The following is a 16,185-nucleotide window of genomic DNA, read 5'->3' on the forward strand; positions in this document are numbered from 1 at the left end:
AGTTCATCTGTACGAGAGACAAGACATCACTGAGGAAGAAAAAAATAAATCATACAATCATCTTAATTCATCAATAAAAGGACAAACATAGAATATAGTTAAAATAATAAATGAATGATTTGATGTTGTTAACAATAATGCTGTAAACAATACTGACATATTATAGAATACTCGTCAATAATAATAGATAGATAGATAGATAGATAGATAGATAGATAGATAGATAGATAGATAGATAGATAGATAGATAGATAGAGAGGTAGAGAGATAGATAGATAGATAGATAGATAGATAGATAGATAGATAGATAGATAGATAGAGAGGTAGAGAGATAGATAGATAGATAGATAGAGAGGTAGAGAGAGAGATAGATAGATAGATAGATAGATAGATAGATAGATAGATAGATAGATAGATAGATAGATAGATAGAGAGGTAGAGAGATAGATAGATAGATAGATAGATAGATAGATAGATAGATAGATAGATAGATAGATAGATAGATAGATAGATAGATAGATAGATAGATATACTTTATTTATCCCAAGCTGGGAAATGACAGTGTAGCAGCAGCATTACACACAGAGACAATAACAACACAATTAAATAAAAAGAACAACCTAGGCATACTTCAAGCAATAAAATATAAAAATACAATAAAAAATAAAGTGTCTAAAGAAAGAGTATGTATTAAGGAGTAGAGTAAAATGGGAATTGATGCATTTATACTTATTATTGTCATACTGCTTTAATAAATTAGACACTCAAGTAAGTTATTTATATTATAGTAAGCTAATTTAACCATTTTGATAATCCATAAATCACTTAAAAATTAATTTTCAGGCAAAAATGTCAACCTTTGGGGGGTCATTTAATGATCATCCTCAGATAAATCAATAATAAACATTGTTAATTGTTGCAACCCTATTAAATAATAACTCAGCTGTGCTCTAAGAATAGGCTAATGTTCTCTAATAATAATAATAATAATAATAATAATAGTAGGTGTAACCAGCAGTGTGTTGTGTAGGAGGTGGATCTGATCCGGAGCGTTCAGGCTCTGCTGAAGAGGACCACGGCTCAGGTCGTCACTCAGATCAAGTGAGTGTCAGAACCTGAAAGTTATAACAAGAGAAGCAAACCAGCTATAACATGTTTATAACAGAAGAGACTGATCCTCCTGCTGTGTGTGTGTGTGTGTGTGTCAGGATGAACAGGGAGGCCCAGCAGACCTTAGAGTCAGACTGGTCTGATAAGAAGCAGGCCTACAGCTGGGACGTGACCAGTGGGAGACACAGTAACACCAGCAGGGACACCCAGCTCCACCCAGGCTCCGCCTCCATGCAGGACCAGTGAGTCTGAGAGCAACAGGGCGGGGCCATATATCCATAGGATATACAGTACAGGCCAAAAGTTTAGACACACCTTCTCATTCAATGCGTTTCCTTTATTTTCATGACTATTTACATTGTAGATTCATCAAAACTATGAATGAACACATGTGGAATTATGTACTTAACAAAAAAAGTGTGAAATAACTGAAAACATGTCTTGTATTTTAGATTCCTCAAAGTAACCACCCTTTGCTTACTAGAATATAAGACATGTTTTCAGTTATTTCACACTTTTTTGTTAAGTACATAATTCCACATGTGTTCATTCATAGTTTTGATGAATCTACAATGTAAATAGTCATGAAAATAAAGGAAACGCATTGAATGACAAGGTGTGTCCAAACTTTTGGCCTGTACTGTACATTGATATTCAGCCTAAATATATGGGTGTGTAGTTAATGTAACTTGTTGTGGTCTCTGCAGGGTGAGTAACTGCACATCATGGACCAAGTTCACTCAGGACAACCTGACCAAGGCCTCGCAGGAGCAGCAGGCCAGCCACAGCCTCAGGTCAGAGAGGGGCTACTGAAGATCAGACATTACTGAACAGTTATAGCAGATAACGACATGCTGTGTGTGTGTGTGTGTGTGTGTGTGTGTGTGTGTGTGTGTGTGTGTAGGATGCTGGTGGAGCGTGTCCTGCAGGACACCACTGATGATCTGAGGACCCAGAGCTCCAGCGTGGACCGGGCCTTCAGCCAGCGCTGTGCCCAGCTGGTGGAGGCCAGGACCCAGCTGGAGATGAAGCACGCTCAGGTAGGAGAACAGAGCCAGATCAATCCACTGATCCACTGACTGATCCATTGACTATTGATTATTGATTGGGTGGTCATGTGTGCAGATCTTGGAGCAGATCGGGGACCAGGAGAGGAACATAGTGTGTGTGCAGCAGGCCATCCAGGACAAAGAGGCTCCGCTGAGAGTCGCCCAGTCCAGACTCTACCTGCGCTCCCTCAGACCCAACATGGAGCTCTGCAGGGACCTGCCTCAGTTCAGGTGGACACACACACACACACACACACACACACACACACACTTACTTCTGTCACTTTTGGTGACATTACTTTGACAGTCATCTCCTGGGGAGTTGCCCTCACCATGACTACTACATATTTAAACCTCCATCTTACCTGAACCTGAAGCTAACCATACAGGCTGTTCTCATGGTAATGCACTGAAACTCATAGCTTTCTGATAAAATGTTGTCAGTGGTGGAAAGTACCTAAGTACATTTACTCAAGTACTGTACTTAAGTACAATTTTGTGGTACTTGTACTTTACTTGAGTATTTCATTTTATGTAGATTTTTTACTTCTACTCCACTACATTTTGAGGGAAATACTGTACTTTTTACTCCACTACAGTTAGCTGACAGCTTTAGTTACTTTTTAGTGTGACATTTAACATAAACAACATGATCAATTTAAAGTGATTAGACATCTTTTTTGAAAATTAAACCTCATTACAGTATATTAAGTAGTTAAAATGAGCCCTATCTTTACTAAATTAAAACACTGCATCAATACAAATAATTGAATAATATATTTTGAACATATAAGTGGGTCCATTCTGCATAACGAGTACTTTTAATTTTGATACCTAAGTACATTTTGATGCTGATACTTTTGTACTTTTACTTAAGTAGGTTTTGAATCAAGGACTTTTACTTGTAGTGGAGTAATTTCACAGTGTGTATTAGTACTTTTACTTAAGTAAGGGATCTGAATACCTAACCTACACCTTAAAACCAGCTCTGACCCCCAAACAGGACTTTGAAGGTCTGTCCCAAAGTGAAGATGGGTCAAAATGTCCTCACTTTCCAAAAAAAGTCGCTACTGTCAAGGTCTAAGAAGAGCAAAAAGACAGATAAACAACTACACACACACTCATCTACTCTTTTGCTCGACCTCCTTCCTCTGTCTGTAATGTGTCTGTTTGTGTGTCTGTAGTCTGGAGGGGGAGGTGAGGCAGATTGAAGCCAGTGTGGCGTCTCTGCAGCAGCAGCTGATCGAGGCCAGAAGCTCGCTGTCCCACCTGGAGGAGTCCCGCCTCACTCTGGAGAAGGACATCACCTGTAAAACTCACTCGCTGCTCATAGAGCGAGAGAAGTGCATGACTCAGCGTAAACGCTACCCGCCGGTCTCAGCGCTGGCAGGATACTGAAGACCACCACTACACTCAGAAAAAGTCACCTAATCCTTCATCTAACATGTAGCTTCTACTATATACAATTATGTTTTAAAACATGTAATTTTAGCATAAAATGCAATAATTTAAAATGTACAAGAATAACTTATGTTAAAACAACCTAATTCTAATGGGTTAAGATTTCAAATCAATTCTGCTTACAACTCCAGAGCAGTAGGTGGCAGTCATGTGCACATTCCTAATTAGTCGTTTTTGGGGTTTTTTGGCCATTTTCAAGGGTTTATTGATAGTGAGAGACAGTGTGAAGGGGGGAGACGGATGGGAAGAACCCGGGCTAATACCCTGTTAAATAAAGTAACTCTTAATAATATCATACAAGTTTAAATGGCCCAATAAAATTATGTTAGTATGTTACAATTACCCTTACAGATCTAGTTGGACTGAGCCCTGGTAATTAATTAACAGTAACGCAAATACATCATGTTGACCCGACATATTTACATCTTGTTGCTCAACAAAATTGTTTCTCGCTAAACTAAAGCATTTTATTAAGGTGGAAATTATTTCCATAATTTTATTACGTTCTGGGAACAAGTTATTTTTTTGAGTGTACCAGAGTTTGTGTGTAGTTTGCTTTGGTTCTGATATGTTTTAGTGTTTAAAATCTGGGAGTGTTGTCTCTTTGTTCTGCTGTGTTATAAAAGATTCATATTTATATTCATTCATCTTTGAGGAAACCTGAAAGCTCAGTAGTATTTTCAGTATATATGTTTATGTGCTGAAATTATTTTCATATCCCCTTTATGTAAAGCAGAAACAATATTGTGTTTCCTACTGATCTCCATTTATGCTGGTTGTTTCTGACCATTTTCTCTAAACATTCTCTTGGGCAAAAGGTTCACACAATGAGAGTTATCTAGAACTTTTAAAGAACTTTTTAAACATAATGTATGGGCATTTCATTATGAATATAGATACAGTCAAAATATATATATATGAAACAGTTTATTTTAGTCACTTTTTCAACAATAACGTCTAATATACAGTATAAAATTGTAAGACGCAGTGGTTGAAGACATATTTAATCCTCTTAATTCTCTTGAATTTATAATTGATGTCATTCTTCTCGTGTACGCTTGTAAACCTGAAATAAAAAAAACTCAAAAGCATGATGATGAGTATTTATTAAATAAAGTTGAGTTACAGTTATGTCTTTTCTTCAGTGCTACATTAAGCTTCATTTGAACATCCAAGTCATTTCATTTAACATGTTTTCTTTCTTTTTTGTGTGTTTCCAACCACCTAAAACACTTGATATTTAACTTCTGCTAGGAAAGTAGGAACTCCTCCATCTCCATCAAAGTTATCAATTATGATCTGAAGTCCTGGATCCCATTGTTACAAAAAACATGCACACAAAAAAAATGTCTTGGGTCACAGATAAATTGTCAAATAAAGTCCTCATGAGCTACAGCATAGTACAGTATACATTATATTATATATTATACATTATATAAGACTGATGCTCAATGTTTATATTGATTTGGTCCACTAGAGGGAGCTATTGAGCCTCCTGTCACTTCTGATTGTGGGCTGAAAAAGCAGCATACATATGTCGTGCAGGATTATTCTACATGTAAAAAGTTAAACTCAATAAGACATTACAATAAGTAATACATTTGTGGCATAAATATGGACTCATATAGTGTATGAAATGTAACTATTATACTCCTTGATCATATCTTTCATCTTTTATCTCTACTGAGCTGCTCTCAAAACCACTTAATGTTGAAGACGATAAAGAATAATTGAGTTTTCCAACAAAAGGGAAATTGACACAGCCATACAAAAGGAGGTTCTTTTTTAAAATATATTTCTGCGCAGAGTTTGTTGTGAGCAGTTTCGTGTAGAAACTATTTTCTTTCTAGTATAGTTATTTAATTGATAAATAGTGCTAGAAATAAGAGGAAAAAGTATTTTAGATTTTGGGGTGGAACTGTCCCTTTATAGTGTTGTAACCTCATCTTGAGAAACATACAGAAACATACAGAAAACATTAGTTTTTGTTCTTAGAGAGCTTCTTCTTCTGGTGAGGAGGTGCCACGACGACGATGTTGAGGATGTTATGAAACTGAACTTTATGCAAAGAGAGCTGAGACAGAAAGCTCCGCTCTGCTGCAGCACATAGTATTTATTTCATGACACCGCCAACTGTGGGCATGGGATGGTGCCAACACTGTGTGTGTGTGTGTGTGTGTGTGTGTGTGTTCTTGTACTTCCTACATAGTGAGGACCAGAACACGTTTTTAACCAACATAGTGAGGACATTTTTGCAAAGTGAGGACATTTCGGCCGGTTCTCACTTCTTTAAAGGCTTTTTTTGAGATTTCAGACTTTGTTTTAAGGGTTAAAGGTTACATGATAATGATAATTAACTGAAACTGTATTGTGTGGTTACAAAACTAACTAAAATTATAGTGAAAATGTCCTTCGTTTTCATCTTTGTCAACTTTTTCCATACATAATGAAGATGGATCAGACAAAGGAAATAAAGGAAACATTTACTGTGACCTCTTTTAATCTCCCACCCAACAAATACCCCATTACAAAACACTAAAACTAATAACAACTAAACTAAAACTAAAGCATTTAAAATAAATAAATACTAAACTAAAACTAGCAAACTCACTCTAAAAACTCGTTAAAACTAACTGAATTTGAAAAACAAAAATTCACAACAAAATTAAAACTAAAACTAATGAAAAATTCAAAACTATTATAACCTTGCAAGGGAATTCACTGTTCCAATGAGGGTCCTCATAAAGATAGAAATACAAGAATGTGTGTGCGTGTGTGTGTGTGTATTTGTGCATATGATTTTACCATTGTGTGGGATAAATTGCACGCCCTTTAAAGCCTTTGAGACAGAGGGGAAAGTGATTTTCTTTTTATTTTATTGTGTACATCACAGTGAGGACTGAACATTCAGTACACAAACAATAAAAGAACTCTGTGTGTGATATAAGGAGAGAAGAATCCTAATGAAATATGGGCTTGAGCTCACATGCTTCCTGACCAGCCTGTTAGAAGATCGTCTTGGTTTAAAGTACCTGGTGCAGACTAGAAACATACTGCAAGTCCATCAAACGAGTGTTGACAAGTCTGTGTTGGATGCACAAGTTGTTACAACACCAGCTAAATGTTGCACGTCTGATTTGAAAGCCGAAGAGTTATAAAAAAAATATTGCATTTATCACGTTTTGGAGTTCCTTTTCTCATTGATTTCTCTGGTCAGATTTTCTTTGAAGGACGTAGGTGATGTAAAGCAGTAGTTCTCAACCTTTTTGAGTCGCGACCCCCAATTTAACATGCATGTTGTCCACGACCCCCGCTCACTGAACACAATCTCACACACACAGTTCAGATCACCCAAAAAGACACAAAATGACCACAAAAAGACACAAAATGACAAAAAAAGATACAAAATGACCAAAAAAAGGCACAAATTGACCAAAAAAACCCACAAAATGACTAAAAAAAGAAACAAAGTGATCAAAAAAAGACACAAAATGACTAAAAAAAGAAACAAAGTGATCAAAAAAGATACAAAATGACCGAAAAAAGACACAAAATGACCAAGAAAGACACACAATGACCAAAAAAGACATAAATGACCAAAAAAGACACAAAATGACCAAAAAAGGACACAAATTGACCAAAAAAGACACAAAATGAACCAAAAAAAAGACGCAAAATGACCAAAAAAGACACAAAATGACCAAAAAGACTAAAACACATGAACACTTTAACACAGTGGAGACAGAGCTGACTTCCAAATTGATTTGGCGACCCCCAGAAATCATCTGGCGACCCCAACTGGGGTCCCGACCCCAAGGTTGAGAACAGCTGATGTAAAGGACAAACGTGACCCGCTGAAAATAAGTTTGTTGAATAAAGAAAATGGGAGGGATTGATGAAGCAGCAGATCTGAGGGAGTGACAGAGAAAGTAAGAGGGAGGAGAAGAGGAGAATAGAGAGACAGCAGGACCAAACTCCCTGCCTTCTTTTCCTCCAGTGCTCGCTCCCTTCTTCCTCCTGAGACTCTGGCTGAGATCAACAGATAGGTGAGTTACACTCCAGCTTTTTTCTCTTCTCTTTTTCTTTTCTTTCTTCGTCTATTTTTCCTCTTTAGATCACGATTCCATCTCTGCAGCTGTCTGAACTCATCTCTTTACTTTAATTAAGCCCAAATATGTCTGAGTTATTGCATCTTCTTTATTTTTTACACATATTTGTTTGTTCTGCAGCATGTATGTGTATAGACTTATGAAAAGCATAATCTGACTGAGGATGAATCAACCACGATGAGTCTCTTTCATCCTCCAGACCTCCTCTCCTCCTGCTCCTTATCTCACTGACTCCTCTATTAGGAGAAGATGTTTTGGCCCTGGGATGAATTAATCATTGCTCATTAACCAAATCTTCTCTCTCAGCCGCTTGACCTGCTGCTTTATTTATGTGTGAGAACATTTTTATGACGGTGTTTATTTGCTTTTGTGTCTGTTGGCTAAATGCATGCAGCTAAGCTTGAGGGTTTGCGGAAAGCCAAAGTTTCCGTTGGCTGGCCGGGGAGGCTACTTTTAGCTCTGGTTATTACTCCCCTTGGCCTGGCTGCTTCAGACTGAGGGCTTTTTTTTTTTTTAGTTTTCATGCTGTTTCTCAAGTCTCAGGCTGTCCTGTAAATGACTCTGATTATTTTAAAGGATAAAAACATCTATCAATCTTTCATTTTTACTGTGGAATGTCCCATTAGGGTTAGAGGAGAAGTTTTAAATTATATGTTTTGTCAGAGTATGGAATGTGAGTTCCATGGCTTTGCGTGATTTTTGGGATTTTTGTGGTAACATGTGCATATGTGTTTAGGGGCTCCTGCTTTACATGCATCTCCTGTGTTTTCTCTTCTCTTTTACTTCTCTTTACCTAATGTCACTTCCATTCCCATCAGCCATTCATCTCCTCTGATTTATTTTTCACCTCCTCCAGGATGCTGTGCCTCAGTTCCCTGCCCACGCTCCTCCTCCTGCTCCTCCTCTGCCCCCCTCAGCTTCATGCCCAGGACGGCCTGGTTCGTCTGGCCGGCGTCGGCCGCCGGAGTGCCAACGAGGGCCGTGTGGAGGTGTTTTATAACGGAGCATGGGGCACCGTGTGTGACGACGAGGTGGACCTGAACCTGGCCAGGGTGGTGTGCCGACAGCTAGGCTTCGAACGTGGCCTCACCTGGGCGCACAGCGCTAAGTTTGGCGAGGGGCAAGGTATGTGCAACAATAGACAACTTACTACTAAAAACCTCTGCCAAGGAGGTTGTGTTTTCAGTCCAGTTTGTTTGTCTGTCATCAGGAGAAGGTAAAAACTGTCCCTATTTGCACAACATTTGGTGGAAAGGTGTAGAATGTGCCAAGAAAGAACCCATTCCATTTTGGAGTAGATCCTAATGATGGATTATACACTAATAGACACACAGATACACTCATTATTTTTCACCATTTTAACATTACAAGATTTCTGCTGCATTGGTGTGGTGTCAGATTAATTGCAAACATTTGTTGTTTCTGATGGGGAAATGCCCCTCAAGATGGGAAATCAACATCCTTCTGAAACTTTCCGTCTTTTCTTGCTGCTAGGTTTGATCTGGTTGGACAATGTGCGCTGCATGGGCTCAGAGCTCTCCATTTCTGAATGTCGCTCCAACGGTTGGGGGATCAATGACTGCACCCACGCTGAGGACCTGGGGGTTATTTGCAGCCCAGAAAGAAGATCTGGCTCCCCCTCTGCCCCTGTGGAGGAGCCGTCCAGACGCCAGCCAAGCCAGCAGAGACAGAGGAACCCCCCACCACCACAGTCTGTCCAGCCCTCGGCACAGATCTCCTCGTCTCTTGCGAGAGGCCATGAGATCGCCCTCCATCGCAACCCAACTTCTTCTTCCCGTCGGAGCATGATTTCCCCCCAGGAGAACGGCCACGAGATCCAGATCTTGAGACGGAATCGAGGCAGTTCCAGACCAACTCCACAGGTGAGCTCCGCTCTGCCTCAAGGCCACCAGCTGCCTTCACGTCTGGCAAACGCTGCCGCCTACAGGCAGAGACTGGAATCAGCCAGGAACAGTCCACAAGCCGTGAGACGAGAAGCAGAGGGACAGGCCAACAGGCAGTCCCAGTCCCAGCCTCAGCCTCAAGTCCAGCCGGAGCGGAGAAGTGACAGGAACCAGCAGCTCAGTGGGAACCATGTTGAACCAGAGCCCGTTTATCCAGACATGGAGCCGGACACGCAATACATCCAGGTAAAAACACACACACACACACACCTCTAGTACACACCAAGGAAGTAGGTGTGTAAAAAAAATAAATTCACTTTTCCATATCGATTCTCATAAACACTTACAGATATTAATTAGTAGTCAAGATAAATCGTGGCAGCAGTGGTTTAAACTGAACTATGTTTAGACCTGTGAATGCTGGATTGCAGTGTTGTAATCTATCTTCATCCATTAGACTCTTCTACTCCATTGTAGCAACATAAACTGAGACAGGAAGTAGCGTAACGGCATACCCTGGATGCATAAAGATAAATATATCACCTTGCTAACAGTATCCCAATATGTCTCTATATATTGAATCAATCAATCAAAATAACCCCTGTATCATGATACAAGTCCTGCCAATACACAGCCCTTCAAAGAAGAAGCAAACTCTAGCATAATTCAGACTCCAATACATAAATGTCATATTTGGAGCCACAGGCCAGCGGACATGTGTAATTAGAGACGAGCTAAACCCAGACCTTCTCCAGATCCAGTTCTAATGCAGCCTTAATTTTAGGGCACAACCACTAGAAGATCAACAGCCACTTCTCTTCCAACATGCCAGAAACTGAGACTGAACTAAGAGGAACAGAGGAAATTACAAGACATTAATCACTTTGTGTTTGACTTTCTTTCTTTTCAACTTGCAGACTTGACACTTTCTTTACCATGATGCAATCATCTGACACGTATCCCGACACATGAAACAAACGTTCTGTGTCCTTCCTGCTGTAATGTGGATGTTTAGAGAGTGTGATGATTAAAGACTGAGCATGTCATCGGATCATGTTGTTCTTCTGTTGATTGCATGCTATCTGCACATATTTAGTTCAACAAAGTGTTGTTTGAGTAAAGGTGAAGTCATGTAAAATAACTTACATTTGTCTTTTGTCAGTGTGCGTGACCAAGATTCACTTCTGTCCTGCAGCAGGATCTAAAGCAGCACCATACACAACTATTATTAATCATGTTTCAGGGATCTGAACGGGTTCACCTAGAGGAGGCTCGTCTCCGGCCTGTGCTGTCCAGCAACCATGGCGGTCTGGTGACGGAGGGCGTGCTGGAAGTGAAGCATGCTGGGAGGTGGCGTCATGTGTGCAACCATGGCTGGGACCTCAGCAGCAGCCGCGTCGTCTGCGGCATGCTCGGATTCCCCGCCGCAGAAGCGTTTGACCAAAACGCCTACAGGTGAGTGAACGAGGAGGAGGGAGACAGGAAAGTGTGTGTGTGTGTGTGTGTGTGTGTGTGTGTGTGTGTGTGTGTGTTTGCAGTGGTGGGAGAAGTATTCAGATATCTTACTGCAGTAAAAGTACTAATACCACACTGTGAAATGACTCCACTACAAGTAAAAGTCCTGCATTCAAAACTTACTGAAGTAAAAGTAAAAAATTATCAGCATCAAAATGTACTGAAAGTATCAAAAGTAAAAGTACACGTTATGCAGAATGGACCCACTCAGAGTGTTTTATATATATCAAGTATATTATTGGATTAATATTATGATGTATTTATGTAAGCAGCACAAGTAATCAAATGTAATTTGATCAAGTTAGGGATCGTTTTAACTATTTAATATACTGTTACAAGGTTTAATTAAAAAACAACAAGTCAAATCACTTTAAATGTATTTTTTTATGTTAAATCTCGACCTGTAAAGTAACTAAAGCTGTCAGATAAATGTAGTGGAGTAAAAAGTACAATATTTGCCTCTAAAATGTAGTGGAGTAGAAGTATAAAGTTACATAAAATGGAAATACTCAAGTAAAGTACAAGTAAGTCAAAATTGTACTTGAGTAAATGTACTTTGTTACTTTACGCCACTGTGTGTGTGTGTGTGTGTGTGTGTGTGTGTGTGCATACGGGCGCGTGTGTTTTTGTGTGTTTTTGTGTGTATGTGTGTGGTTTTGAAAGGGATGGAAAGCTGTGGTGGACTACACACCCCTGCAGGGATTAGGCGGCCCATGCCCGGCCTGCTGCTCCAGGCCCCCTGCAGTAGAGGTTCACCACAGCTGCTGTCATTAGTGAAACCACTTGGCGTGACGCGTCCACTGTGGCATTAGCCGGGTCCGGCTGTCCGCCAGGCCCGTCTGCCCTGTTGAGTGGGCCTCTACACAAACCTTTAAAATAGTCTGAGAGAGTATGTTATTAATGTCACATCCAGACTACAAGATTATCATCATCATGGAGTGTGTCTTTAGATGAAACCTCCCTTATATGGTTTCTAATCTCATATAATTAAAAAAAGACTGTGTGCAGCAGCACTTTCTAAAGCACAACACATCCTCATATCGAAAAGACAAACTAGGTTGTTTGCCAATGACTTACGAAACAACATAAGACATTGTGAAACAGTCGCTGTTTAACATGCTGTTAGCATTGTAAAACTGAACTACTTGGTTAGGCTTAAGAGAAGATCATGGTTGAGGGTAAAATAAAATTCATGCAGTTACTAAACGATGTACTATGTTGTTTCATACATGTAATTTCATACGTAAGTTAAAAAAAAAGGTTTCAATATTATTTCCTGAGTAAAAGTCAAGGTTATTATAGTTAACGAAAACTAACGAAATAACGAAAACTAGGATTGAAAAAACATTTTCGTTAACTGAAATAAAAATAAAAATGAGAGTTTTTTAAAAAACGATAACTAACTGAAACTGTATTGTGTGGTTAGAAAACTAACTAAAACTAACTAAAATTATAGTGAAAATGTCCTTAGTTTTAGTCTTTGTCAACTTTTTTTCATATTTTTGGTTGATATCAAACCTATTTCATTTATCTGGTTTTATGACTTAATAAACTTATTGGGGCTGAGATTTATTGTGACCTTATTGAATCTTGCACCGAAACAAATACCTCATTACAAAAAACTAAAACTAACACTAAAACTAACAAAAACTAAACTAAAACTAAGCATTTTCAAAAAAATTAAAACTAACTAAAACTAGCAAACTCACTCTAAAAAGTGAAAAACTAAAACTAACTGAATTTGAAAACAAAAATTGACAACGAAATTAAAACTAAAACTAATGAAAAATCCAAAACTATTATAACCTTGCTAAAAGTCAAGTATTTGTTTGACCCATCCATCCACTTTGACCTCCTCCCTACATGGACTTTGTCACTCTTTATACTACATCACCTGACACCTCCATCTATGTTATAAAAAACGTCATTATGTAAAGACTGACTGCCACAATTATTAGCTAGCTGTGATAATCAGAGCATTCGGCCACTAAACAGCCAGATATTTCCATCAGGAGTTGGTGGAAACCATAAGATATCTGCCTGGGATTCATCAGGTGGATAGAAACACAACTGCAAGTTAATTATAATGTTGCACCGTATTTGTGAATGTAAAATTAGGCAACTGTTTGCTAACACATTTAACATATCAGCTCAAATGGCGATAGTGGTGCCAGTGAGGCTTAACCAAACTGGGAACCTATTAGTATAGAGTTTAAACAGATTGTCTTTCTAATGGAGAGAAATTATGTTTTATTCGTTAGCTAGTTAGTTCGTTAGCTAGTTCTTGCATAGAAGCTGCTGATATGCTAATATTTCACTCAGTAGTAGCGTAAGGGACATTAAGTTTAGCAGACAGGAAACCCACTGAGTTAAACTAGTATATAGAGACTAAGTAGGAAAAGAAGCAGGACTCAAGCTGTATATTTGTTATTTTTCACAACCAGCAAACACAAACCATGCTCATTGTCAGGTTGTTACGCTGAAATCTCTATAAATCCAGCTCATCCTTCTAACTTTAGCCATAGCACCTTCTCAAACCTTCAGAGCCTCTACACCAGGGGTCTCAAACTCAAATTTCCTGGGGGCCGCGGGAGGCAGTAACAAGATGACCAAAAATATATACACAAAATTACTAAAAAAAGACACAAAATGACAGAAAAAAACTAAATTACTTAAAAAAAGACAAAAAATGACCCAAAAAGACACAAAATGACCAAAAAAAAGACACAAAATGACCAAAAAAAGACACAAAATGACAGAAAAAAACAGAAAATTATCAAAAATGACACAAAATTATTTAAAAAAAGACACAAAATTATTTAAAAAAAGACACAAAATTACAAAAAAGATACAGAATTACCAAATAAAAAGACACAAAAGTACCAAAAAAGTAACTAAAGGGACCTTCCACACACAAACGGTAAAGTGCCATTCATATAAAATTCACATAAACTTTCATATCAAGGTGGGGGCCACAAAACATCGTCACGAGGGCCGCAATTGGCCCGTGGGCCGCGAGTTTGAGACCCCTGCTCTACACACATATAAAACCTCACTAACATACTCATGCTGCTACATCCTGCCTCCACCTTCATCACATAACATCTTACAAGACCTTGCAAAACTATGTCCAGAATCCACATGCACATACAAATAAATACGCAAATACACTCACACGCTTGTGAACACGCAAACATAACCGTCTGTGTGTCCGTCTGTCTGCCCACAGAGGTCTTTTTATGGCTAACAGGACGGCTGTTGACCGCTAGCTGCTGCACCATCTGTCTCCATGTCCTCAATAATTACCCCTGGTGTCCTGCTGTGCTTCTCCTCAGCTGCCCCGTTCACCACCACGGCCACAGCTAGCAGTGAAGAACTATCTCTAGCTGTCTTATCTTCTTCACATGCAGCGTTGTGAGAGAAGCTCAACTTTAGAACTAGCTTGAATGGCTGCCTTTATTTCCTCAAGTAGACCTTTGAAGTCCTTTGAAGATGGTGGTTAGCTGGTTGGCCACCATGCTAACCTTCTAAATCTAATGCTAATATGAACGACAACACTGAAAAACACTTCAGAGTTGTCTAGAGAAACATATTTCTGTGCCAAGAGGCGACGAGCAGCTTGTGTAAAGACTGGAGCAGCCAGAGAATGTTGTTTGTTTTCTGTCAGCCTCCACCCGACTACGTGGGAGACGAGTGGAGCAGCCATTCCTCTCAGACAGTAAACATCTGGGATGGGAGACATTTTGTTTTGTTTATTTTTTACATGAAGAAGTAGGTTATTGGCATCTCAAACATATATTTATGTTAGTGACTGTGCTTTTTAAAAAGTTTTTCAGAGGTAGAACTTATGGCAAATTTTGTCCACTAAGCAACATTAGCCATTTGTTTTTGCCACTCAAGCAGAAATGTGGGTCAGTTGGCCTGTACACCAGACTGAGCTGTCTCCACAAACACTGGAGGTATAGCTACGACATTTAGAACATTCATGGTCCATGAAGGATGAAACCAGCTTGAGGACTTTTCTTGTAGCACCACATTAAGGTTAAGGACATTTTGATTATTGCCATGAAATTTGGTGTCGACATTCCCCGCATGAATAATAGTAATAACCTGAATGATCCCATAACTTTTCATTGCAATCATCAGGTCAAAGCTTCAATTTGTCTAATACTTTAAAAGTGTATGACCACATTTCACAGACAGCGTGTTCTAGATAGGGAGTGTATTCTATAAAGTCTTCAGTGAAATGAGGTTCTTCCTCCTTTAAAGCTAAATTCACAACCTTGACATACATTTTGACTAAAGAAGATGAAGCCAACATGGTGGACGATTTGAAGCCCTTTCTGGTGAGTGGAAGGCGATATTACAGAAACCTGATTGTCCTAGAATCATCCCCATACAGGTATAATATATTAGATGGTATCTTTTAAACCTGGTAATATAAAAGGAGACTTTTTGTCTTGTTTTCAGTACAACTACTCACACAGCAGCTCTTTGACATGTTGGTATGTTGATGTCATGAAGCAAAAGATCTTAATTTGCAAGCAGTTAGCTAGCAACCAGCAAAGTGCTAATTTCGGTCATGACCGTAGTACTGAAATGGCCAAAAGACAAAACAGTATTGCAGAGACGTCCTATTCTAGTATAAATATTAGCTAGCTTTCACATACACTTGTTGTTGTGCTGACTACTAAAGATTTTTCCCATCAAAGGTATGGCATATCATATGTATGAGTGTTCCCCCACAGCAGCTATTCTCAACCTTGGGGTCGGGACCCCAATTGGGGTCGCGAGATGATTTCTGGGGGTCGCCAAATAATTTTGGAAGTTCATTTTGTGTCTTTTTTGGTCATTTTGTGTCTTTTTAGGTCATTTTGTGTCTTTTTTGATCATTTTGTGTCTTTCTTGGTCATTTTGTTTCTTTTTTGACATTTTGTGTCTTTTTTTTTTGGAAATTTTGTGTCTTTTTTGTCATTTTGTGTCTTTTTGGGTAATTTTGTGTCTTTTTTGGTCACTTTGTGTCTTTTTTGCTCAATT

At 38.9% G+C, this 16,185-nt stretch overlaps 2 protein-coding genes across 2 annotated transcripts in view; both read left to right on the forward strand.

Annotated features, from left to right (window-relative positions):
- The window catches only part of tekt4 (tektin 4), a 4,191-nt gene extending 563 nt beyond the window's left edge, over positions 1-3,628 (forward strand). Inside the window, exons 2-7 of the mRNA XM_059333443.1 lie at positions 1,031-1,101; positions 1,209-1,352; positions 1,818-1,904; positions 2,015-2,150; positions 2,236-2,390; positions 3,344-3,628. Of these exons, the coding sequence (XP_059189426.1) occupies positions 1,031-1,101; positions 1,209-1,352; positions 1,818-1,904; positions 2,015-2,150; positions 2,236-2,390; positions 3,344-3,557 (807 nt within the window). The 3' untranslated portion in view covers positions 3,558-3,628. The remainder of the gene's footprint in view (positions 1-1,030; positions 1,102-1,208; positions 1,353-1,817; positions 1,905-2,014; positions 2,151-2,235; positions 2,391-3,343) is intronic.
- Positions 3,629-8,301: 4,673 nt separating this feature from the next.
- The window catches only part of LOC131980613 (lysyl oxidase homolog 4-like), a 30,982-nt gene continuing 23,098 nt past the window's right edge, over positions 8,302-16,185 (forward strand). Inside the window, exons 1-3 of the mRNA XM_059344908.1 lie at positions 8,302-8,854; positions 9,224-9,879; positions 10,877-11,088. Coding sequence (XP_059200891.1) covers positions 8,587-8,854; positions 9,224-9,879; positions 10,877-11,088 — 1,136 coding nt within the window. The 5' untranslated portion in view covers positions 8,302-8,586. The remainder of the gene's footprint in view (positions 8,855-9,223; positions 9,880-10,876; positions 11,089-16,185) is intronic.

Source organism: Centropristis striata, chromosome 1 (assembly GCF_030273125.1).
Source record: "Centropristis striata isolate RG_2023a ecotype Rhode Island chromosome 1, C.striata_1.0, whole genome shotgun sequence".
Lineage (NCBI taxonomy): Eukaryota > Metazoa > Chordata > Actinopteri > Perciformes > Serranidae > Centropristis > Centropristis striata.